This window comes from Fundulus heteroclitus, chromosome 7, assembly GCF_011125445.2.
Source record: "Fundulus heteroclitus isolate FHET01 chromosome 7, MU-UCD_Fhet_4.1, whole genome shotgun sequence".
Taxonomy (NCBI): domain Eukaryota; kingdom Metazoa; phylum Chordata; class Actinopteri; order Cyprinodontiformes; family Fundulidae; genus Fundulus; species Fundulus heteroclitus.
In genome coordinates this window covers 28,557,467-28,583,355 of record NC_046367.1, presented here as the reverse complement: position 1 = coordinate 28,583,355, position 25,889 = coordinate 28,557,467, and the positions used below count along the sequence as shown (strand labels likewise).

The 25,889-nt window shown below is 39.5% G+C and overlaps 1 protein-coding gene across 9 annotated transcripts in view; it reads left to right on the top strand.

The window, feature by feature from the left end:
- LOC105934177 (plakophilin-4) overlaps nt 1-25,889 on the top strand; it is a 117,723-nt gene that overhangs the window by 32,467 nt on the left and 59,367 nt on the right. For 4 of the 9 annotated variants that reach the window (XM_036139417.1, XM_036139419.1, XM_036139421.1 and 1 more), the window contains exons 3-5: nt 13,071-13,183; nt 18,733-18,767; nt 24,044-24,175. In XM_036139417.1, coding sequence (XP_035995310.1) covers nt 13,071-13,183; nt 18,733-18,767; nt 24,044-24,175 — 280 coding nt within the window. Of the gene's footprint in view, nt 1-12,287; nt 12,412-13,070; nt 13,184-18,732; nt 18,768-24,043; nt 24,176-25,889 lie in introns of those variants that run through there. The other 5 variants (XM_036139418.1, XM_036139422.1, XM_036139425.1 and 2 more) reach the window with 3 other exon arrangements.

The following is a 25,889-nucleotide window of genomic DNA, read 5'->3' as shown; positions in this document are numbered from 1 at the left end:
GTCATTAAAGAGCATTCCAGTGATTACTTTGACCTATTAACTGTTTTCAAATGCCTTTAGCACAAGGAAATAAGCTCCAGGAATCAAAGACCCTTTAGTTTTTTTCAGCTTTTATACTGTCCACAAAAAAACACTACTTGATGTGCACACAATGTCCGCAGTAGTTTCCTGGTATTTCTTTTTTAGCCAGGGACATCCTCATTAGGCTGGGAAATATTGTTAGTAGTGGTAGCTGCATCTGAGCGTCTGATTACAGCAGGATGATTGACTGTTTCTGCAATGAGTTCTGTGATAAATTAAAACATAGGCCTGCAATGACGCATGTATTTTTTTCTTAGTTTTAGCTGCGATTCTACGCGGATTCAGCGTCTTTCTTCCTGGAGTTTGATCCGTGGTAAGAGAGGACAGCCTCTCCTACCTTTCTACTAATACTGCTTTATTTCTGCTCATTTTGAGCCCTCTACATTTCAACCAGCATTTCAGCTGTTCTATGCTGGGTTTCTCCATGGAAGCGGGTAGAAATGAAGCTCCTGGGACGTCGTGATCTTCCAAAATGATAAGTATTGTGGTTGTTACCAATGTAATTTGCACTCTTCCTGTCTGACCGGCCGGGAAATCAGCTGTCTCGAGAAAAACGTGACGTCATTTGGGAACTGCCCCATTCCTGAGTCTAAATGTTTGTAATTTAAGATGAGTATAAATGCAGCTTCCCTGTGAAGGCCTCTGACATTTGTCAAAGATCAGCAAACAAACAGCTTCATGAAGAGCAAAGAACCAACCAGACAGCTCAGGGCTAAAGCTGTGGAGGATTTTAAAGCAGTGCTAGGTCCTAACAAACTTAGACTGTGCATCAGAGATCCATGTTGAAGATTGTGTGGAATTCAGGATATAGACCATGCTCATTTGGATTACATATGTAAAAAACTGACATACACTATAAGACTACCGAAATGTGGGAAACTGGAGAAAATGGACAGTAAATTAAAAATTGCATTATTAGGCAAACAAACATGTGACACTTGACACTCTGTCCTTTTAAGTTCTGTAAACTCGACTTGTGTTGTATTATATACAAGGAAAATAAAATAAGTACCAAAAAGCAGTGCTAGGTTCTAAAACGATAATCAGAGTGTAAAAGATCTCACAGAGCTCTGGTCAGCCCAACCTATGTACAATCTTAGACTATGGCACAAATTAAAACCTCAGTCAACAAGCCTGGCAAGGAGAGATTTCATCGTAAAAAGCAGCAACGAGGCTCATGGTTACTCTGGAGGAGCTGTACTGTAAACTTTTAATCATGTGCTCGAGAAAACTGGCCTTCATGGAGGAGTGGCAAAATCAAAGCCAGTGACAGGCATAAGGTGTCATATTTCCAGTTTCCCACAGTCCATGTAGGGGGACACAGCAAACAAATGGAAGATGATGTTCTGGCCAGATCAGACCAAATTAAATCATTGAGCTATCACGTTAATTTCCACTGAGGTTTTGTAGTTGTAACATGACATGTGAAAAAGTTTAGGGTGTGAGAATATCTCTGCCTGGCTTTGTATGGCTGGTACACACACACACACAAAGCAGTTTGCAGCAAATATATTTTTTTGTTTGTACCATTGCCTCATAAATCAGAGCTCACACTACTCATATTTTACAGTGTACACTTGTACAAATGTAACCCTGTTTTTTTTTTTCAAAAGGCTCTGTTTGATGAAGAGAGAAAAATATTATTTACTACCTTATCTGCAACATTAAACAGTTGTTTATAAAAAGGATTACAGGCCTATTTTTAATGCAAATTTACAGTGAAAAACTTTAGAAACGCGCATTATGTTTGTTGCTCTCTGCCAAAAGAGAACCACTGTTAGTTGTGGCTGTACATGCCCGGCCCAGTTGGCAAATGCTTCGCGCTACGGCCTCACAAAAAAAACCACAACACTAGAAATTTCTTTTTTTGTTTGAGTCAATTGCACATAAACAATTTGGGTACCTCCTGTGTTTCCCTTTCTAACCCCGTTTTCATCTGAATCAGGCAAAGGCAGACAGAGACTGTTCTTTAGAAAGGCTCAAGGGCTGCTGAAACCATTGCTCTGACTGCTGCATCTTCTGCTCCTGTTTAAAGGCATGTCGCGCTGGCTGAAATATTACACACTTGCGATAACCATGCAAGCTTTTATCTTGCTTTAATGAAGCCAAGTTCACCTTTGTCTGAATTACCTAGGTAAAGGGAGTTAATAGTTTGGGTCAAGGTAAAGCCTCAAGGTAGTTTTGTTGCTACTTTGCATTTCCATGCCATAAGAGCTGCAGACCGGGCGACTTCTCTCCATGGGCGATGGTGCCTGTTCCACTTCCATAGGCGAAATAAGAGCTCTAATTACAATCGACTAGTGATTTTCTCCAGTCCTGAGGGTTTTATCTCCCTTCCTCTGCGTGCTACTGCCGCTGTGACACAGGCAAGGAGAAATCTAGAGGCATACAAATTCTGGCCTCGATTATAGTCATAAAAATGGAAGCCCCGCTCCGAGCAATTACCCTATGGGGGAGCAAAGTATTGGAGGGAGGGGGTGAGACAGATTCATAGGTGAGGGATGCAGGTGAAGGAGAGTACTCAGATACACATAGAGGAAAGACAAAAAAAAAAACGCTCAGATATGTGAAAAAGGACAGAGTTAGACTGCAGCCATGATAGAGAGAGTCACAGAGGCTGTCACCTGCAAATAGTCGTTCTAAAGCACTGTGAGAAGAGGCTTTTAGTGCAGCTGAAAGCAGAGCACAGAGGAAAATAGAAGCAGAAGAGGATCTGCTCTCAACATGACATAAAGTCAAAGGAGCGGTGCTCTACCCTGACATGGCGCTGTCGATTTAAACACAGCCATGGGAGCGCTCCTCCCAACTAGCCTGCTAATACTCATCCCCATCACTGTCATCATCATCATGATTATAACTGTAATTATTGCCACTTGTCAACAGCGTGCACAGAAGATGCAGTCTTTGGGGAGCAAGAGTTGTGCTCTTCATACAGATGTGGGGAGTCTAGTTAAAACTCCTGTCCGCGTTCAAAGAGGTAGTTTATTGTACTGACTCTACATCAGCTCTTACCTAATGTCTCTCGGCTATTTTTCTCTAAATGACTGATATTTAGGTAATCACGCGAGTCACTGCGGTCTTTGTACGGCACATTGGCCTTTAGATTGACAGTCCCTACATTGTTCACGCTTCTCATTATGGCCCAGAGCAACTTTCTTTTTGTCTGACACAACACTATTGATCGTCCGGTGGAATTGCGTGTTCACTGGTCTTCAGGATTTGCTCGGGCTGAGTGAATGCGCTGCTCCACCATCTAGGCTTTTTCCTTCAATCGACGAGATACAGATTTCTCTTTGAGTCTGTTGGGCACATGTACCGCATTAATGTCTCAGAATTGTGAGCAACAGCCTCATTTAAAGGCTTTTGTTATAGCCCAAGAACAATAAATAAATACATTAAAATAAAGAAATTAATTTATTGTCCCACAATGGGGACATTCAGGCGTGAGAGCGGGAAAGACACAGAGTTGCACACAATTTATAGTAATGAAAAAACAAGCTAATACAGTCTAAAGTTAGTTCTAAACTTAAAGCAACAGAGGATGAGCTTATCAAAAAGTTTAAACATTTTTTTATAAAATCTAAACATGTCTAATTCCAAAGTTGGCTTTATAATCTCTGATGAATGATGATGTACAAATATTCAGATTTTGAACAGCAGCAAAGCGCTGAACTAAACTGCTTTGACTTTCATTTGACTCATTCTTCCTAAAAGCAGCAATTATTTGGGTTCTGCTTCTATATTAGCAGCAGAGCGTTGGGTAGTAGGGTTGTCACAATACTGAACATTCAAACCTGATATGAATGCTAAGAAACATACTCAGTACCATTGTTTGATACCGTGGCAACATTTTTGAAGGGACAGGGTTAATTCTGGTTAAGAACAAATATCAAATTTGGTTAATTGCAATATGACAAGCTTAACTTTAAAGCAGCACCATGTAATTGTTGACCCAAGTAAGTAAAGCAACTTGCCATTGAAAATACAGCATAACTATCCAATTGCTATCAAAGCTAACATAAAGCGAAGGAAGACCGCTAGTCAGGTTCAGCTAGAGGTGATAGAAGTGAAAGTTTTGAACTAGAGCGCAGACATAGAGGGCAGAACGAGAGGGGAGGGGATAAGGAAGTACATGAAAGTTGCTTTGGGTAGGTGATGCTCACAGAAGAGCTGGTGCTTCAAGAATTTCTCAAAGATGGACTGTTCTGGTAGCGTTCGGATGGCCGTTCCACCATCCTGGAACAACACGTTGGTCAAGGCTATGTCTCCGGTTATACAAAACCTCTCTTTTTTCCCTTTTTGTTCTCCTTATCATGTCCAGCTTCATGGCGAGCAGACTGGCTGCCATAGTTGTGACATAGTTTAAGCATAAATATAAGGAGATTGTCTCAGTAAGGTACAAAGATTTATTGAGCTGTTAATCACATCATAACTAACGCTGTTAATAGTCTTGGCTTACAATGTTTTATATGTATAATTCGATTTTTACAGCATTATTTAAGTTGTGGTTCCAATTCATTTTTAGACATGTAAATTAATAAAATAATTGTGTTATTTTCCTATTGATCTACAGTTACACAGTTGAAATAATATGATGGCTAGATGACTGTTGTCAGAGCATCTCCAAGACTACAGCTCTGGTTGCTTGATCCTAGTTTGCAGTGGTTATCTGTCAAAGATGGCTGAAAAGGTTAATTAATGCACATGGGAAGCAAAGACTGGGCAATGACATGTTGCCCTAGCTCAACTTGCTAAACAGGTTAATGCTGGTTCTGATAGAAAGGTGTGACAATACATGGCAGTTTATGACCTCTGGGGTAGCTTAGCATAGCAATGCTGCAGACCAGTCACGGTGCCCATAGTGACGCCTGTTCACCACCGTAAGTAAGTGTATAAATGAGCATCGGAACCGAACCAGAGGACAATGAGGAGGGTGGCCTGGTCTAAGGAATCACATTATCTTTTATGTCACATGTACGGTGGAGGCAGCATCATGCTTTTGCCAGTGTTCTGCTGAGAAACGTTGGGTCCTGCTATCAATGGTGCTCTAATTTTGACACTAACTACCTGCCTAAGCATCGTTGCGGAACATGTGCCCCATTTCATAGAGGCAGTACTCCCTGATGACTTCTTTCAACAGCACAATGCATCCCACCAAAAAGTACAAATGGTTTCAGAATGATTTAGGGAGAATGGTTTGGTTTGTGGCAGCTTTGACTTGGTTTAGATTTTTGTAGATTCTATGTATACTATATAAGCGCATTGTCCCTTTTTAAATAAATAAATACAAATACTGGGCCATGAGTGTCTTGACAGCATGTAGGGGAACAACACATTATTTGGTGGTCGTTACGCTTGATCAGTGTTACTTTGCTGATATTCAATAAGCTGTGAAATCAGGTGGGTGTAAGAATGTACTCTGTATATGTAAATGGTTATTCTGGTTTAATGTTAATGATTTTTATCAGGATCATTAATTGTTAACTATATTTCTTACTAGCTGAGAAAGTTGATTACTAATGAGGCAGAAATGCAAATAAATTCATATTGAAATGTCCTGGTGTTCTATTATTTTCCCTCAACACAGTCAGATCCCTGAATTTAGAAACACATGACCTGCCTTTACACCACCAGCTTGTAAATGAGTCAAGAATGTCATCCCGGAGGAGTGACAGTGAAAAAATTGAGCAGCAATAATTTGTAAATAAATAAATAAAAAATGTGAAGTTATTGTTCAGTGTGTTTATAAATACGTGTTTTTTTCTTTACCCTCCCACTCGCGCAGTGTTTGTTATTGACGGTCTTCCACAGGGTCGTCATTCTCTTTTGTGCTGTGAACTACAATGGAGATGACAGCTCCTCTAATAGCATCCACCACATATGTCATTCCTGAATGACATTTTAATTAATCTAAAGCAAAAATGGAACCTCCTTTTTACAGTTCATTTTACTGGGTCATTTTTGAAGATCCATATTGGATTGTCCCAGTTTGAGAAATAAGTCGTCTAAAATAACACCAACACGTTTTTGGATAAAGAGGAGTTTTTAAAAGAAATTGTCCTTATTTAGCCTCCTCACATTAGCTTATTTGGCCATTATGAACAATAAGTAATAAAGCATGAATACTAAAGTATTTCTCTAAAGCTATTTGTCTTTAGAGGCCTCTGTTAGTAAATATAATTACCATTTTCAGCCAGTGAGTCATATCTTGTTTTAAGGAATTCTAGCTAGTGTCAAGTTTTATATCTGATGAACAGATTCTTATTTTAATATTTGTTTTGACCGATGGCACAGAAAGTGTCCAGGATGCCAGTATCTATCAGGCTCAAACAGCTGAAGACGATTCTGGGAGCAGAGGAAACATAGTCCAGACTCTGTGTTTAATTTAGATAAGTTAAAGATACGTCTTTATCTGTTGGAGAAGGATTCTGAAACCTCCCATTATCAGAACCAGACCAGGGCAAAAAGGTGAATGTAACTCTGGGCCAGGAAAAAGGTGTGACTATGCGGCTTTCTTAAATAATTGCGATGCATGGTTCCTCCAGGTCTTACTCCCACAGCCTGCTCTAACGCTGCTTGGCATCTCTCACCCCTCGGGCCTGTTTTTCTGTCTCTCTACTGCTGCAGACATCCTTTAACCTCTGCTGTCATTCTCCTACTGTGCAGCAGTTTTTGTCTCTGGCTGGGATTTGTTTGCATCGCTGCAGCGAGGGTGCAGAGCTGTCAGGCCTCATCGCCACTTAATGAACAAACAAATTTCTGTTAGATTCTTCGGCTAAGTGGCGAAGCTGCACCAGTTATGGCAAAATGGATCCGTAGGTCACAAATGAGTTTGTCCCAATTGTTGATCAGGTCAGTTTTGGACATTGTGTGTATGCCTGTCATGTTCTCACACAGTTGATCATGGTACTCCTCAAATCTGCTGTTTTTTTCCCAGACTTTGTCTGTTTGAAAATTCCTGTGACAGTGGGCAAAAGGCTTTTCTTATGTTAAGAATTTTTATCTCAACACATGTTGTTGTTTGTCACTAAAGCAGTAGGAGCAGTAGTTCCCATTTTATGGTCCTGTCTCTAAGGTGGGCATCAAAGATCTCAAACTTCGGAAAAAAGTCCACTTGTTTTTTGTTTGTGTTTTTACTTTTTTGGAATGATCTCAGGGAACGCACAAGACTTTATCAGCACACTCATAAACTCTAACACACTTTCGCAGGTAATTAAGGACGAATTGGGAAAAGAAAATTAAAAAGCAAATAAACGACAGACCGTATTTTTTTTATGATTAGAATGGAATTGGCAGAAGACACAATTATTCTCTGCAGGTAGACCAACAAGTAGAGGCAGAACCCCGCTCCAAACAACACGTGTGAATTTTAGTATGTTGGGAAAAATGTCAAACAGGGAGTGACAAAACAGATAAAAATAATTCAGCAGTTCTGTGTGCTGCTCTTTATCCAATCACTTACAACATACTTTAAGAGGAGATAAATCAATGGTGGCTCCCAGGAAAAAAGACTTGCGACCACAGGAATGAGGGACAATTTAGGGAAAGGTGGAGATAATGGATGTAAAAAATAAGCCATCATAACTTCAGGCTTTCTGAGATTCCATTATACTTGTGATGGGATATAGACCAAATGTTGTTTTGCTTATTTTTACAGTCATATAGCAAACCATAATAACTTCTGTTATTACTAAAGTGTATTCAATAGTGCTTTAAAGCTAGAGTCCGCGATTTTTTCCAAAGTTTCCCCAAGTCCCTTTTTGAATATCTGCTATTCCGCTCTTCAGGGAGTTTGCGTGAAATAAATCTCCCAAATCCACTCTGGTCTTATTTCTTTCTACTTAGGCCTTCGTGTTTTTCTCATAAACATGAATGCGGTTCACTTCTTGTGACTCTCAGCCATGTTCAAAGAATACAGTGAGAGCATCGGGAAGGAACGGCTAACCGCTAAGCTAACTGCTAAACTAACCCGAGACATAAATGCTAGAAGTGTGCATGCGCAGCCAGCAAGCAGAAACTAACAAGGAACGAGCACGGACACTGGCGTTATCTGATCTCATCAGAATGATTGACATGTGGGACAACCAATAGATAGGGTGATACCTCCAGAACTTGAGGGACAGATGGGGGCGAGCATATAATGTCTATGGTGAGCGGGAACAAAACAAATCTCTGCCCTTCGGCTCGAACGGCAGCTTGAAGTTAACAAATAACAAAAAGTGTTTCTGAACAGATTATGAACTATAGGTTTAAAGACATGAAAAAGAGTAATCTCTAAGCTATGATTACAAGCCACATGTGTGAAGGTAAGGGCTGAAAGATTAGCCATTGCAAAGACTTTCAGCCGTTACCCGGGATTTTGAAAACACAATTTCCCGGGTCCATACTTTGGTTGATTGAAGGTCAGTATCTGGGACTAATACCCGGTATTGTTAAGTGGAAGTGGTGGCAGCAGGTTGTTTAAACGGCAGCAGCAATGGTGGAAGAGAGGTGCAAAATCTTAATGTATTACACTTTCTGTGACTTGAAATAAATGTTTACTGTGGTTTTATAATGTAGGTGTGAAAAACTCAAGTATCTGCTCAGTTTTTGTAAGATATTTCTTAGTAAGATAATGCAAAAGTGATCCAACGGTTTTCTGAAATTTTCGTAGCGGAAGTGCTCTTCTTCGTTTTTGTTTTTTTTTACTTTGATCCAAATGGTCTTGTTATACCGGAATAGTTGTATTGGGCAGAAATAGTTTTAACCTGTTTCTTTACATTTATCAAAAAAACATGTTGACATAATAATTTACAAAAATGCATTCAGTATTATTGTAAAGATGTATCAAACTGTACAAATTTAGATTGGAAAAAGGCCATAGATTAAATGAAAACAAATTATTACACATAGTTTTTAATGAAATCTGCTTTAAGGCTGTGAGTAGTTTCCTGAAAATCAGTAATGCCCTTTTAATGTGCGCACAGCGTGTGTCTAGTTTGGTTCATGTTCTTAAACAGTATGTCCAATTTGCGTATTTAGCTCGCCGTTCAACAATCCTGTTACACAATGAAAAAATATCGTCTCCGCATTTATTTGTGTAGCAGGACGTTGGACTTTCTGAATTAAATGTATGATAATGTAGATTTATTGAGCCTCCCTTGTGAATGCTGAAGCAGCAGTGGGCTAAAGCCACTTCAGGCACCGCAGATGGGTCGTGTGTTGTCAGCAGTGCCCATAGAAAAGACATGAGGGAGTGTACGTGTTTCTAGTTTGATCTGCTGCCATGTGTCATCTGTTTCTTTAGGGCCTGTCAAAGGACACAAGGGGACAGGATCTGATTCAGCTCTGGAACTGCTGGCAGATCGTGCCTAACAGGCTCATTGTAATGGCAAATAAAGCCATTTGAGGCCTCGTTGCTGCAGGGAAGCCTCTAACCTATTGCCACTGCCCTCTTTCTCTCTCTGCGGATGCTTTGGTTCTATCTAAGGCTGGACCCACGCTGGTTGGATCAGCATTTTAAAGCTCATCACTGCTGGGCTTAACCTGAACTGGTGGCTAGTTATGCTCAGTACATTTAGTCTTTTGTGTGTTGAAGCCAAGCTTGCAAAACCCATGGGTTAATGGAAATATGATAAAAATGAACGTATTTGTCAATTTGTTCTTATGAGCAAGGTCTTGGTATCATAAGGTAATTGGGAACATATTTTTTTCAGTATGCATACTGGTCCAAATGGATTGGGTCAAGGACAGGCAATGGGTGTGAGGCATGGACATAATCCTTTACGGTGTAGATGTTACAAACAAAGAGGCTACTGTGCTCAGCATGAAGAAAAGCATGTACTCTTGTTCATTGTTGATTGAGTCTTGTTCCCTTTTCCACCTGACGTCAGCAGTCCTCCTATATACTGCAGCTGTAGAGAAAATGCTTGCAACAGTCAAGTACGTCTACAACTTAGAGCAGAACTGTGGCCAATATATCAAACAAGACAAAGGGTGTGGAAAACCCAGCTCAGTGCAGGACGCTCAGGGACTCAGGAACATTCGCTTTTCCTCTCTATAGTACAGAACATGGCAGGTTTGGGTCAAGACATTCACAGAAGTTTGCTTTAGGCTACGAGGAGATTTAACTATTAAAATATGACACTTGCTGCTTCATCAGATGTCTCTCTCCCGCGGTCGTTTCTCTAGTGGGGCTAAAAGCCGGACATTTTTCAATGTATTATATGAGAAAATGCAACGGTTGCAATTTCTTTTGCTTGCACACACCACAAAGAACTTCTAAGCCTGTGTCGAAGTCGCCGGATGTGAGCGGGCGATGTTGTTTTTTTTTTTTTTTCTAACAGCCAATTGGATTATAAGCTTAGATAAAAGAGGGCATAGAGGTGACAAGCCTAAGAATAGTTACATTTGCAGGAATGGACAAATCTCTGAAATCTCATGTCTTCAATTAGCCAGTGTGTATTTAATTTTGGGGTCTTTTCCACCAAATGTTTCATCCTTTCTCTTATTTGCACAAGGTAATAAGTCGTTACCTTGTGCAATTGGTACCATCCTTTTATAACTTGCTTTAGTTGTTTCTATACTTACTTTTACACTTTTTGTTCTATAAAAGCCTCAAAGTTTTGTTCGATATTATCAAACAAACAGCATCATGAAGACCAGAGGACAGCACAGAGAGCTCCGGGATAGTTGAGAAGTTTTAAAAAAAATCAACAACATCCTAAGATAAACCTAGACATTTCAGAGCAGCGTTCAGTCCATCATCTGGAAATGGCAAGAGTGTGGCACCGTTATGATCCTACCAGCCAGGGAGCCCATAGTAACTCAGGAGGAGCTCTGATTTAAAGAAAACCATAAGAGGTCCAGTTTTCAATTTGCCACGAGCCACGTTGGTGACAGTGCCAGCATGTGGTGGAATGTGCTCTGGTCAGATGAGATGAAAAGTTTCATTTTTTTTTTTGGCCAATGTGTGAAAGGTATTTGTGGCAGAAAACTGACACACATTACACTGAAACATCCCCACTGTGGAAAATGATTGTGGGACTTCAAACTTTACATTTGCGTACAAAAACTCTATGTCTAAAAGCCACCACAACTAATAAACGTTTGAAACGTTTGAGATGGCAAAGAATAAAGTTTTCCTATGGCTTATGGTGGCTGAATCATAAAACCAGGTAATGGGGTTCAAAAGGAGCACAATGTTGTAGGAGTCAACTGCACAAACTCGGCTATCCTCTTTTCTTTTTTTTTTTTATTGCAGGCAGCTGTTATGTTGTGTGGTTGCGCAATCATTTCGACTGATTTCTGTCATACCGTGCATGGGATTCCCTGTAAGAACGTTTTAAATTTTTCCTGTTTTCACGACAGCTGTAACCGGAACGTTTTCTAATCATTACACTATGGAACCCGTTCTCAAATTGTGCCATTGTCAGTGAAATAATTTGCCATTGTCGTGTAAATAAATTGTACAAATGCATCCAAACTCTTTCATTTTTCAACAGAAACCGTTGTGGTGTAAACAGGGCCAAAGTTCAGGACTAAAACCAATTCAAGAATTTGTGGCAAGATTTGGAAATTAAATATTTACAGATGCTATCTAGTAAATCCAATTTAGTTAGTGCTATTTTTGTAAAAAAAAAAAAAAAAAAAAAAGGATGAACAAGATGTTTTTTTTCTAGATCTGCAACTTTGGATTTACCCAAACTCTTTGACTCAGGAAGACTGAGTGCTAATGCAGGCCACACATTGCAGATTTGTATTACTAAAAAAGAAAAAAGAGAGAGACCGCATCATTCGACTTCACACAGATGCACTACTTTGTGCTTGTCAATAATATAAAATCCCACTAAATTGAAGTCTGCGGTTGTAGCCTGACGAAACGTGGAGACTTTCAAGAGGCACGAACACAACAGGAGGACACTGAATCCAAGCCACAGTACGAGTCCCTTTACATTAGGGAAACAGGGTGTAGCAGTTTTTCTCCCTGTTAGCTCCCTCTCACTGCAGTCAAGCTTCACATATCTTCAGCTGAAGCAGAGCGGAGGAGAGGTGAGCAGTGGAGAGTATAAAGTGGTAGTCTGGGGGAGGGGTGAGCAGACTACAATGTGGAGGGGAAGTTTCAGTGCACCCCCTGGGGAACACAGCAGAGGTGTGAAATGTAGGATGGTCTTAGTGATGTAGGGTGACTTAATGTCCTCAGACAGGTCACAAAAGCTGCAGATAGCCAGAGTGTGCATGTCTGTTTGTGTATGCAGTTGGCTGTGAATGTAATTGACCGCTGTAATCGGCATTACATGGGCAGCTAAGGATAGCAAGCAGAGGAGCGTTCCATCTGTGCAGTGACATATGGTGAGTGAGGTCTTTATTTGCTGGAAAATGGGGAAAATGTTCTTTATTCTGCCCAAGTAGCTTCGTGTTTGAATAAAATTGTGCTTCAAATTTATGCAAATAACAAAGTGTGTGTGTGTGTGTGTGTGTGTGTGTGGCATAATGTTTCTGTGTACAGAAGACCTTGTGGGTCTTATGAGTGTCATGATGCAGTGCTTGAAGCTAGAGAGCTGTGCAAGTAATGGCCTTGCTCATGGTAGGTAATTAGTCAAATGCTGATTCCTTCCCAACTCCCATAGGAACAGTACCATGAAGGCTAAATATCACCCACTAAAGTGGTGCTCATCCCTCTGTGTGGGCTGCAGAAATGACATTATCATATAGGCCACATGAAAGCCTTTTTTAAGTAAAAAAAAAAACAACAACCTAGGATTGTGTATGGATACATGCATGGTGTTGCCTTTTTTAAGCTCTTTGTGAGGAAACTGCCGTATTTGACACTGGGTTACTTGCTCTCCCTTAAGATACATTTTTGCATCATGATGCCAACTAGAACACTGTGGGAACAAGCTGCTGCCTTTACTTTTACTCCCCATTTGTCAATACAACTGCAAAAAGCTCTCTGTGAGCGTTAATTCAGCCTTTAGTCACATGTTTGTGTTTGTGGCGTTCATGTGCAGGAGCTTCAGTTTGAGCGGCTGACCAGGGAGCTGGAAGTGGAGAGGCAGATTGTGGCCAATCAGCTGGAAAGATGCAGACTTGGGGCCGAGTCACCAGGCGCTGGGAGCAGCAGGTAATGAGGAGCTGCACACACACAGCACATGGCTTTTCCTTCCTTCTCAGCACAGACCACACCCTCTAATGTGTGGAACCGCATGGTACTGGACGAAATTTCTTCTACTTCTACTCTAATTTATATTTTTAAGGAGCATGTTTGAAATTAACATATATGTATATATACATATCTTCACCGTAGAGTTGTATTTGAACTGAGATTACATTTCAAACAGAGTGCTGCAGGCAATGAGTTGCACAGCATTTAATTTGGAGGTGTAGAGTTATGAGGGCTGAATAAATATGCAGGTTAAGCTTGTTGAAGACCACGTATGACCTTCCTTCGTAATTATGTACTACTTTGTGTGAAGTTTGTCACTCTTACATTATAAAATGTACAAATAGTTCCTGGGGTGTGAATATCTTAATAAAAAAGCATGCTGTACACGCAAGGGTTCCCAAAATGGGGGTCAAGACCAACCCTGGAGGTCCCAAGAAACCTCATGGGGTGTCACAAGGTGATTTGATGCTGAAAATATTTAGTATTTCCTTATCTATGAAATTGATAACAAAATATAACTTTACAAGATGGTCCACGTTCCTCATTTTAGTGCTGGGGGAAGGTTCTTATATAAATACTACTTTATTCTTATAATTTGTCGGCTTTATTTTCAGAATATTAAGATTTTATCCTCATAATCTTCCTCCCAAAAAATAAAGAAAAAATCCCTCCTCCTTAAAGGGGGTCACCAGTCTCTGGCACTGCTATTTTGGGGGTTGCTGGCTAAAAGATATGGGAACCCCTGCTGTGTAGGGACTGGTGGAGGAGAGAAGGAATATTTACAGACCACATGTTTGCAGACATGAGATAATCCTATATGCAACTTCATCAGATCAATAGATTTTTTGTTTGTTTGCAGACAGCATATTAAGTATTTCCTGAATCATCAGGATTTCAACCATGTATTTTTCTATAACATAGGTCTCAATAGCTACATTTACAGGGGCAAAAGTAATCGGAATAAATGGCCGATCGGAAATAAAAATGTGTCTTGTAAATAAACCAATCGGATTATTGTGTTCGGATTAAGCTCAATCGGAATGAAATTCTATTCCAGATGAGAGAGGTGGTTTATGCCGATTGATAATCCGATCGTCATGCGTGTAAACGCTTGTCAGGATGAAGTTATTCTGAATGTAGCAAACTAGCTAAAATCGGGCTAAAAATCCTGCTGTGTGAACCAGCCATAAACCAAATCACATGTGCACCCGACTTAAACATGACATATTTCGCCGTTCTCGAGTGGTGAAATAATGACGGGAAGCTAAAGTATCTGTGCTCCCAATACAACCTTTCTATTGGAAACATTAAAAGAGCTCAAAATTATTATTTATTCAGTAACATTTCATCCGTAATTAGAACCTCGTGCAAGCCCAGCCTGGACAGCTGGAAGACAAACAAACTCCTAGAATACTTCTTTGTTTACTATTTTTCGTTGTTCAGCAAAGATGGAAGTTCTTCTTCTGTGGGTTTTTTTTAGGGAAATTTGAGAACTGCGCATGTCAGAGTTGTTCTATTCTAAATAAAGCAAATGTTCATATTGTTGTATTAGGGATTTATTGATTATTACAGCTGTAATAATGAACTCAAAAATATATATTTTTATTTTCATGTCTGAACATCACCCCTAAATAGTTCCAAATAGCCAAAATTGTCTTCTTCTAGTGTCTTCTGTTAGTAAGAGGAAAAAAAACACCCCGACCTGTTGCTTTGCGTGGCTGTGTGGTGTAATGGCTTCATGTGATATTTTCTATCGTTGTGATAATAGCCTCGATGCCCTTAGGCATTCCATACTCATTCCTGCTCAGCAGCCTTCATATCTGAAGCTTGCACCACCGAGTGGCCATTTCCCCTTTTCTTTTTGTTTGAAGAGGAGGTATACAGCACCAAGAGGGGCTGCTATATGGGTGTGTACTTAATTTCTTTGAAAACAGCTCTCAGGCCCTTTATTATGACTTTCTGTTCTAGAAAATCAAATTTTAGTTGTCAGGTTTAGAGTACCCATCCACACCAGGAATGATGTTGATTCATATCGACGTTAATTTTGAGCATCATGCCTGTGCAGATTCTCAGTTATCCGGGTCATCGCAGCAGCGAGCCACCAGATTTGACAAAGACTCCTGAATAGGTGTTGACACGTTTTCAGAAAGAACTGTACGAAAGTCCGGTTCGCTCCGATTTAAGCCTGTTTGCAATTTTGAGCATCTTTTGGAATTGATTGCTGAGGGAAAACATTTGAACTCGTCTTATTTGTGTGTTTTTTAACAACTTTAATTGAAAATGTCATGCTTGTCAAAGACATAGAACCACAGTATCTGTGTGATATTTACCAGTCGTCTGAAGTTGGACAGCTAATTAAGGGGGAAATGACTCCTGTCCACATAGTCACAGTTTACTCATAACATCATTACAAGCATGCTACAGTTGCTTTAAAAACATTAAGCAGTTTAAAAATGTCCTCATCAGCAGGACAGACACTTTTATGGCCATAAAAATGTCCCTAAAATGTTCTTCTTATATATTTTTTTTATCTTTATATTTTTTATTTTGTTATTTAAGCAATGAGAAGGAACGTTTTGACTTGTAAGAAATAGAACAATCTTATTCTAACACCAACATATTTATTTTTGTCCATTTATCAGTGAAATAATGTCATATCTACAAGTTATTTTAATTTATTGCTTATGATGATAACCTTTTTAATTAATCGTTTTTTGCAGTATCTTTCTAAATTAGCACTAATTATTAAGGATTGATCGATCATAACAGCAATATTAATGTTGAAATTTTCATATCAGTTTTATCCACAGGCTTGCTCCATAGGTAAATAGCAGTTTAATAATAACAAAAATATTTTTCTGTGCCTAGCTGCTGTAGTGTTACCCTTAGATTATGTTTTAGAGTTTAGCTTTTAAAACCAGTTACCAGTCTGCACAAACGAAAATGCTGTTACTTACTCACCAGGGCCAAAGGACCACCTATAGGATCCTTAAAAAAAAAAAAAAATACGTAACACCAGTTTTCCATCTTTTGTTGAAGCGAACAGGGACAAATGACATGCTCGTCACAGGATTTTTGTGTTTGAATAGAGCTCAGCATTAAAGCTAGAACTCCCACTGATTAGCTTGAAAAGCACAGCGGGATCTCAGCAGAGGTGAACGGGCACTTAAAGGTTCTGATGAGGGTGATTTCATGAGACCTGTGTTGCTGGTAACTTCATTTCTGCTGGCGTAAAGGCGATGGCCAACGTTGCTCTCTGCCCAAACTGTGGAGAATGTTGAAGTCCCACTGGGTTACTTGCTGGCTAACAGAAGTGTTTCATGGGAATTGAAGTGTTTATAAGATGGAGGCTTATTGTGTGTCAGTACTGACAGTTCTACTTCCCAGAGCAGAGCCTTGTTTACATCTGTGGTCGGCTTTTAGCATGTAGACACATCGCCATGAAGATCACAGCTATCCTTTTACTCTATCTGCTGTGGTCCAGTGGACCACAACTTTCTCGACTTCCTTTCTGTAATTGGCAGCATCCTCATTAAAATGCTAAGAGCTCCTCTTACTAAAGCTCATCTAGTGTCACCTTGGAGCAAAATGGAAAAGATGCCAGTACTTGCAATATTTAATGCTTTATATTATTGATCTGTAAACAGAAGCTTCTTAAAAATAAAATGCTGGTTACACTGCTTTAAAGGTCTTCTTCTTGTCAGTGATAATAACAAGCAGTAAAATTTTGTGTTTGTCAGAATGGATTTTTACTGGTATCCACTGTTATACGTGGCTGTTAATATGGCGTTTTAGCTAGCTTGTTCTTGTTACAAAAAGGAAAAAGGTTTAAATATGGCTGTATATGTTATCATTTTTGAGTCTTGGTTTAAAGAAGTCAATAAAATTGTATTTATATAGCGCCAATTCACAACACGTCATCTCAAGGCACTTTTCAAAGTACAATTCAATCAGATCATACGGATTGGTCAAAAAATTTCCTATCTAAGGAAACCCAGCAGATTGTATCGAGCAGAACCAGGCTCAGTGTGAACGGTAATCTGCCGTGACCGACTGGAGGTTAGAGAAGACAGAGCAGGGACACAAAAAAAGCACAGAAGCACACATTGATCCAGGAATACTTTCTATGTTATGTGGTAATAGCGGACGATCTGCCTCTCCTGGATGATGTCATAGATAACAGAACGCCATGGTGTACCTACCATGAAGAAAAAAAAGACAGAGAGAACAAAAAGTTAATAGTTGAAATGACGACAAACGATGCAATTTGGAAAACAGTAGGAGAACTCAGCAGAGTGAAAAAAATAGATCTTGATGTCCTCCAGTAGCCTTAGCCTATAGCAGCATAACTATAGAGATAGCTCAGGGTAACATGAGCCACTCTAACTATAAGCTTTGTCAAAAAGGAAAGTTTTAAGCCTAGTCTTAAAAGTAGACAGGGTGTCTGGCTCACGGACTAAAACTGGGAGTTTGTTCCACAGGAGAGGAGCCTGATAACTAAAGAATCTGCCTCCCATTCTACTTTTAGAGACTCTAGGAACCATGGTTTAGATAAAAAAATACAGTAGAATGGCCCAGTCAAAGTCCAGACCTAAACCCCGTTGAGATTACGTGGGAAAACTGGGAAAAATTATGCTCACCGGTATTCTCCATCCTATCTGAACTGAGCTGTTTTACCAAGATGAATGATCCAGGTTTCTAGATGCAAATCAGAGACATGACCTAATACATTTACAGCTGGTATTGTAGATCAAGGTACTTCCACAAAGTCCTGAATCTGGAGAGTCGAGTGGAAAGAAATGTCACCCTTTTCAGGTGTTTTATTTGTAGAAAAGAAAAAGAAAAGCATTCATCCTTACTCTTTGACTTCACACCTATGTGCCGTTTTGTGTTCGTCACATAAAAACCCAATTTTTGCAAGGGTCTCAGTTGTTTTTTCAGTTGAATACATGGGAAGATGTCGCTAAGCAACTTATTTTTTTAAGACTGAATACATACAGACAAAGTTCTCTTGTATAAAACAGGATGTATTTGTAAAACCCAATGCATAGTTGTTTAGCAGCAGTACTAAATAAGGAGCTTCAAATCTTATAGATTACATAGACAGCCTTTTTGTCTCATACACTGCTACACCCTCATTAGAGGGTTTAGCAAGATTTTCTGTTTTTTTTATATCTGTGTTTTCCAGAGGATGAACTCAAACTAAACACTGGCTAAATCATTGTTCTCATGTATTATTTCTTTTTGACTGGCTACCCCTGACAAATGAGTTCTGCATTGGAGTAAATACTGACTTTAGCATATCAGGGTTATGTCTTCCAGACCAGGTGTCTGTATTTGCAGTATGATCACTTCTGTTTTTTTTTTTAGGTATGTCGTTTCGTAACTGTGATTACCATCTTTTACCCCTGATTGAGTTTTGAAAGGCTTTGCAAAATAGGTGCCTCTCCTGTCTGTATTATGTTTTGTCGATTCACTTTTTGTATTTCCTGTTCTCCCCCCTACAGCTCGTCTGAGAAATCCCTGCCATGGAGAAATGCAGGTATGTCGGCTAAAACTGTAAAATGAGCTGCTACTGTTTAAGGAAGCGTTTAAAATCCGTTCTCATTTTTCACCTAGGCAATAAATTTGATTGAAAAACACAATTGCCACAGCACAATTTGTGAAATAGCAGTAATAGGAATGGAGGGGTAGATCATTTCTGAACTGCAGTCAGTGTTGTGCAACTTACTGATGCACAGCAGCTCTTCCAGATAAACTCTATTCTAAATAATCATTAATAACTACACAGCAGACGTTGTTTGTATTGTGACTGTGATATGTGGATTGCATTTCTGCCATATTTTACATTTCCTCTGTTAGTTTTCTTTGTTTTTTAACTAATGCTCACTTTTTCAACAAAGCAGCTGACAGCCCCGGGTCTGCTCTTGCTTTTCTAGTTATTGGAGCCGTTTCTGCTCACTCCAAGCCAAACAGTCCGTGACACGTTGTGAAAGGATTTTCCTCTGGCACCTTTGGCGTTTTGTTTTGTTTTGCTTTGTGTAGCCCCCATCCTTATCAGATCTTTACGACAGAACCGATATTGAAAAAAAATTACTAATGTCTTTAATGGCTTATTAATTACATGGCGCACAGCAGAATTTCAGCTGTAGTCATTAATCTTTGATTGTCGATTCTGTCAGAGCAGCCCATGGGGGGTTATAGTTGTACATATGCACTGGGAATATTAACACCGCTCCCCTTTCTCATTTGCTGTCTGCTCTCCATTTCCTCACTACAAGCATTTCATTAGTGTTACACCAGCATGTGGGAATAATCAGAATTACTGCGTTTTTAGCAACGACTTGATTGATAATCATAATATAGATAATTAATCGCAGTCACGCGTGATCAGGTCCTTTTGGCTGTTAGATCAAGCTTTGTGGTGTCGAGTTTATTCCTCAGATTCTTGCTGAATTCATGAGCCAGGGTGTGCACCTCCTGTGACAGAAGTGATACTGCAGAAAATCTTCTTGCCCCTGGAAATGTCAATGCAGTCACACCTAATGTCCACCGTGAGCCGAGGAAAAGAACCACAGAATCAAGCTTTCTCTCTTTGTCAGCTGGCGTCTGAATAAAATATAAGGGACTCATTTGTGTTGCCAAAAAAGGACACTGCCCGTTTGGAATAGGTACAGTTTGATAAAATAATAGATATCATGAATTATAACAGTCAGTATAAAGTCATGGTAAAAAGAAAGTAAATTTTAGGGCTTTAGTGTCTAATCTATTTGGGAATTTCTCTTCCAAAAATGGGGGGGCTTGAAATTTTCAATTCAAGGGCAAGAATCCTTATAATCCACAGTCTTGTTCAAAACTCTGCTCTCAGGCTCAAAACAAATTATTCCTTGCTTAAACATGTTTTATGCTCCCCCTTGAAAGTCTTTTTTGTGCTCAGGCTTATTGTCTGTTTCCTAAACGTCTTCCCCTCCCGTTTAAATCCTGTGCTTCGTGCTCTTAGCTTCTTCTCTGAGAAATAAACCTGCCCTCTGACGTTTGTTTTCTGCTGGGAACTAGATTGTATCTCTGCCTGGTTACAGTTCCTGTCAATGAAGTGACGACTCGGGGCTTTGACATCACTGTAAATAGTAAATACACTGAAGCTATCCAGCACTTTTCTGGTCGCACCGTGACACTCGGGACGTTCTTTACACGCGGCTGCAGTCACAAATGCACATCGACTCAGAGAGACGAAGGTCAATGGGCAACTTTGGGTTAAATGCCACATGGGGAGGAAGCTGAAATCGAACCAACAACTTTCGGAGATGAGAGTGGAAGATATTTGTGGAACAGATGTTACATCTAACTCCAGCAACATAGTTTTGAGGAGGCGCAGCAAGATTTTTTGAGAAAGAGCAGGGATTTGTGGGAGAGAAACATAACATTTTAAAGTAAACAAAAGTAATCCAGCTTTTGAAATAAAGTATCTGAAATAAAGTATCTGAAATCCCATAATAAAGTATCTGAAATTTTCAAGACCACAAGTGTACAAAACCCATCTCCCCTGTCATTAGTTAATAAAACAGATAAAGGCAAAAAAGGAAAAGTTTGTGGAAAAACTTCATGTCTTCATGTCTTGAAGTTTTAGAGGTGTTCAAAGTAGATAAAACCATAGAATTTAAAACTAAATTTTTACAATACAAATTCAAATACGAAAAGGTGAAAATATCTGTTTTTATAATAATAAATGAGTGAAAACTCTGTTTTCATCTTTCAAACAAGAGAATTTAATTTTTTTTATTTAAATGAGAACCCATTCACTGTGACGTTTATATTATGAAGTCTAATAGTTTTTTGTCATTTCTGATCTTTGATTTCTTTTCATTTTTTGTCAGTTCATTTACGCGTGCTAAACTATGTACTTATTTGAAAGCTGCATATCTGATTCCTCTTAAAATGAAATAAAAGTGCCAGTTTTGCACCTTTTGCAACATGACTAGGAAAACTAACTATTCATTAAATTCAACTAAATAACACTATGCAGAGTCTTCTTTTTTCAATCTAGACAGATTAGGGTGTGCTTGTTGATATTGTAGATATATCAAATTACAACTTCAATTAAAACACTGACAAACTGAACTATTGCAGCATTTCAAATTTTTGTTCAATAATGAAATTGGCATTTCTTTGGCAGACCTTGTCCTGCTTCCAGGAAGCAAATCTGTAGGCAGGAAGTTGTTACATATGGCAGTCCTGAATTGGAAACCTGGATCCTCTGCCATACATTTAACATCAGATTGTGACGGTGCTCTCAGGCTCCCTCTGTGCATACCGTCTGTCTCTCTACCTGTTTCTCTTCTGCTCTTTTTGGCTTCTGCCTTAATAAATAGGGGCAAGACACAGTGTTGGTCATATATATTGACATATATATTGGCACCCCTGGTGGAAAAAGCCTTGAATGAAATTATTATTTTTCATTGCAGTTGCATAATCTTTCATATTTTTTTAAATTCAACTTTTGATTTAGTACATTTATTTTGAGAGGATGGGTATTATAACCAGAGAAACCAATAAATATACAATTGGTTGCTTTTATTTAAAAAAAAAAAGCATTTTAAATGTGTTTTTTTTTTTTCTCTCAATAATTAGATTTTACTGCAATAAAAGGTGGGTTATTCACACAGTTTCAGTGTGAGAGTTTGCTACTGCAAAATAGATCATTTTATTTATTTATTTATAATTTTACCTAATTAAACCTCTATTTTGCCAATTATTCATGCAACACTCCCCCAGTGATAATGACCCACCTTTTGTACACCAGCTATATAGCTTCTCTTTGCTCTCCTCTCATCTCTGACAGTGATTACGCCTTTTCTTGTTCTGTCAGGCAGAGTGGATGTCAGGGTCCCTGTGCAGTCTGGAAAGGTCTTTAATTTGGTGAACGCTTATCCCATCATCTAAATGTTATCCTTTCTCCTGTCCTTTCTTCTTGATCTCTACCCTTCCTCTTTCGTTATTCATCCTTCTCTCCTACCTTGCGTCCTTCCTGCCTTTTTTCCTTCCTTCCTTGTGCCATGCTTCCCTTTTTCCCATCTTCTTTCTATACCACCTCCCTTCTTTTTCTTTGTCTTTCCTTCATGTTTATCTTCTTTCAGGTTCTGTTTCTAAAACTTGCCATCATTTCTGAACAGACTTTTTGTAATTTGGATTTCAAAATTAATCGAATGTTACGCCTGGGAAAGTCTGAAATTCTTACATGGAAACGCAGGGACTACAGCTAGGGTTGTTTTACTTTAATCAGCTCTGTCAAAAATGACATCATCTAAATTTGCAAGACTTTATATAGATTGAATGTATAGCCCCATTTACGCTACCTTTTTTTTAACCGTGCCAAGAACGGTCTGAGCTCGGTAACTGAGTGTAAATGGAACGCAAACTGAACTGAACCGTGCCAGACACAACCGAACCGCGCTAAATCTAGACCAGTTCGATGGGTGGGCTCGGCACGGTTTTTTAGTGGCACGGTTCTCAGATAACAAAGAGCGCATGAGCAGACCACCTCATATCCTTACAGTCAGCTGACTAGTTTCGCGGTTTCAGACATTCATAAAAATACTAGCTTCCTTACCGTGCCACACGATTTCCAGTGATGATTCTGCTTAGCAGTGTGATGAACCTCGACGTCTGTCGTTGTTTCCTGCGTCTGTAAGCCCTGATTAGACGCTCGTTTGTCTTATCCACTTCCCAAAAGCTGACTCTGTCAAGTAAATTTACCAAAGGTTGCCTTCTTCACCTGACTCTCCACAAACAACAAAATATCACAATTATAACGAAACATAGCTTCCTGAATGTTACGGGCGCCACCATTTTGATTTGCTTGATTCCCTCCTTCAGTCCTAGAGAGCAGTAGTACACCTGGCTGGGGGACTACCGATGAAAATTAGCACTCCTTAGCTAACTCGGGTACATTTACATTGTTTTAATGTTGATTAATGTACACTGTCCCCTTTTAAATAAATAAATGAATGAAGGATCGTCACTAGGAGGCGAGAAACTGTGCTAGCGTGATGTGTAAATGGTCATCAGAACCAAGCTCGGTGCGGTTAACTGATCCAAGCTCGGTCCAAACTCGGCACGGATCGGTTAGAAAAGGGTAGTGTAAATGCAGCAGGAATGTTGGATGCGTATTCTGACATTTCAGCTGAAGACCTACCCTAGTCTGATTTGCATTAATCTCTTCTCTCAATGGCCGAGCACTCGTAGATCTCTGAACGGTGGACGCTTTCAAGTTGTCAGACAGTCTTTGGCTGGTGTTAACAGCTTTATTCAACAGGTCAGCTTTAGCAACACTGACGACTCCCTCGTAGGACTCAGGTTTCATTCACAGACACAGCTAAGAACACATGATGTAACAGCACCAGACACACCGTGTTTGTTTAACTGCGTGTTCTTGTCTGCCTTTTGTTCCGGTGATTCCAGAGAAACCCATTCATTCTCTTAATGCTGAATGGGGTTTATGGGAAAGCCTGGTGCACATGGACACTAGGCCAGTTCCAGCTTCTGCCCGCTACAGCCGTTGATTTAATGCAAATAGAAAATATGGAGGTGGAGGCAACTGTTAGAGTAGTCTGTGTGTTTGTACCTAATTTAGAATTCCTAAATGAAGGAAGGCTGTAAAATTTAATGACTCAAGCCGTACACAATGGTGAAACTAATGTTGCAGAAATCCCCGTTTGTTTGTACTGTTTCGTCTGAGCGGAAAATGTTAGCTTTAATGACTCTAATAAATAATCAAACCCGTTCTGTCGGCCTGACTCTCGGTTTGCTGTGTTTTCTTAGATACCTCTGCCTCGGGGGATACCAAGTCTCGAGTGACTGACAGCTCCCAGTCGCCCAGCTACCGAATCAGGGCCGAGTCGGAGCAGGTGTCTCTGTACTCCCCGGAGCAGTCCTCCCTTCATGAAAGTGAGGGTCTGTTATTACATTCTGACTTATATCTTTTGCAGCCTTCTATTACATGCTTATTACTGTGAATGCAGTAGGCATTCACAGTTCTTGAGATCCTGTTTCTCTTTATTCTTTATTCTTCTTCTTAGTGTTTATTCTTCCTAATGCGTTTTTACTGTTTAAAGTTTGATTCGCTTCTCCTCCTACAATTTTTCTCCGATTTCAACCATTCAACTTTTAAACTATTCAGCTTCTTCTGGAATGGATGGCTATGTCTTTTTGTACTTTTAACTCTTCAACTTTTTAAAATATTCAGCTTTTTCTGCAAATTTTCAGCTTTTTTTCTCCCATAGGAAATGAATGTAATTCACTAAAATTCCGCTCATTTCAGCTGCTTTTTGGCAGCTTACTGCTTCAGCCTACTTTCAGCTAGAAACGCCATTCAACTTTTAAAATGTAGTGATATCTTTCAGCTATTATGGTCTATTTCAGCTTTTTCATATCTTTTACCATTTTCATATAGTACCTCCTTAAAATAATTTTGGCTTTTCAAGAAATTCAGCAAATAACATGCGTTGCTATGGTCGTCAAGGAGGCAGTTATAGAGTGCGCACTCTAGAAATTCAACAAATTCTTCTTCTCCGAACAACTTCTTCTCACTCGCTCAATTTTCAACCTATCCACATAAATTATACATCAAAACGTAGGAATTTTTGTCTGGAATCAGGAAATGTAACCCTCATTGGTGTAGCATTTATAGATTTTTCGCAAATCACCTCAGAGCGACACAAACCCGAAACCTCCCCCATTCATTTCCTATGGAGCGGTTTTGAAAAAAGACGTCTGAAAATCCAAAACATCACACGTTTTCACATCGTCGCTTCTCCTAAACCGTTTGATGTACAGGCATGAGACTTTCACATATGAATGTCCCAACCCTTCTGGCACTCACAAAAAAGGAATTTTGTGGATAACTGTTACGGTTTTTCCGCAGGAACAATTTGTTCGGGAGTAGCGAATGTGCAAAATCTCGAAAATGCTTTAGAGCTGCATTGTTCCACATGATCCACCTTTTTACATCGTCGCTGTGCCTACACCGATTTTTGTACAAACATAAAAATGAGCAACATAGTCCTCAAAAGCCTGCTGATACTCACAGTGAAATAATTGTTTTGATATCTCTTATACTTTTTCAGCTAGAGCGATTTGTTCGGGACTGTTTTTAGAGGATTTTGCAAATTCCTTAAAAAACCCCTTTAGATCATAATTTTTTACGCCTTTATTAAACTTTTTCCAGCAAAAACCGATAGCTTTTCTTCTTCCCCTATCCGTTACGAACTAAACGCAGAAAAAAATACGTCTCTACCATTTAGGGATCAGGAGATATGAAGCGTTGTTCGGGGCAAAGTTCTCCATTATAATCCAATGGGACTTATTGTGAGCAAAGTCTCTGCACTTGGCTAGACTGGCCGCTGCAGGTGTGTCAGTGAGTTTCCATGACGACGGAACTCTGAGGCCCAGAGGGAGAGGATCAATTGAGATAGAATGGCAACTTTCGACGCTCACCGCAGTTGCTGTGATTAATGTAGGAATCTGAAATTTGCACAGTCACTTCCTCTTGACATTTTAAAATTTTCAAGTGACTTTCAGCTATGTGTCATTTTTCTGTTCAATTTTGGATTTCACATGCTTTCCTATTGGGCCTTTGCTTCCAACAGGACCTGGCATGATGCCCAGA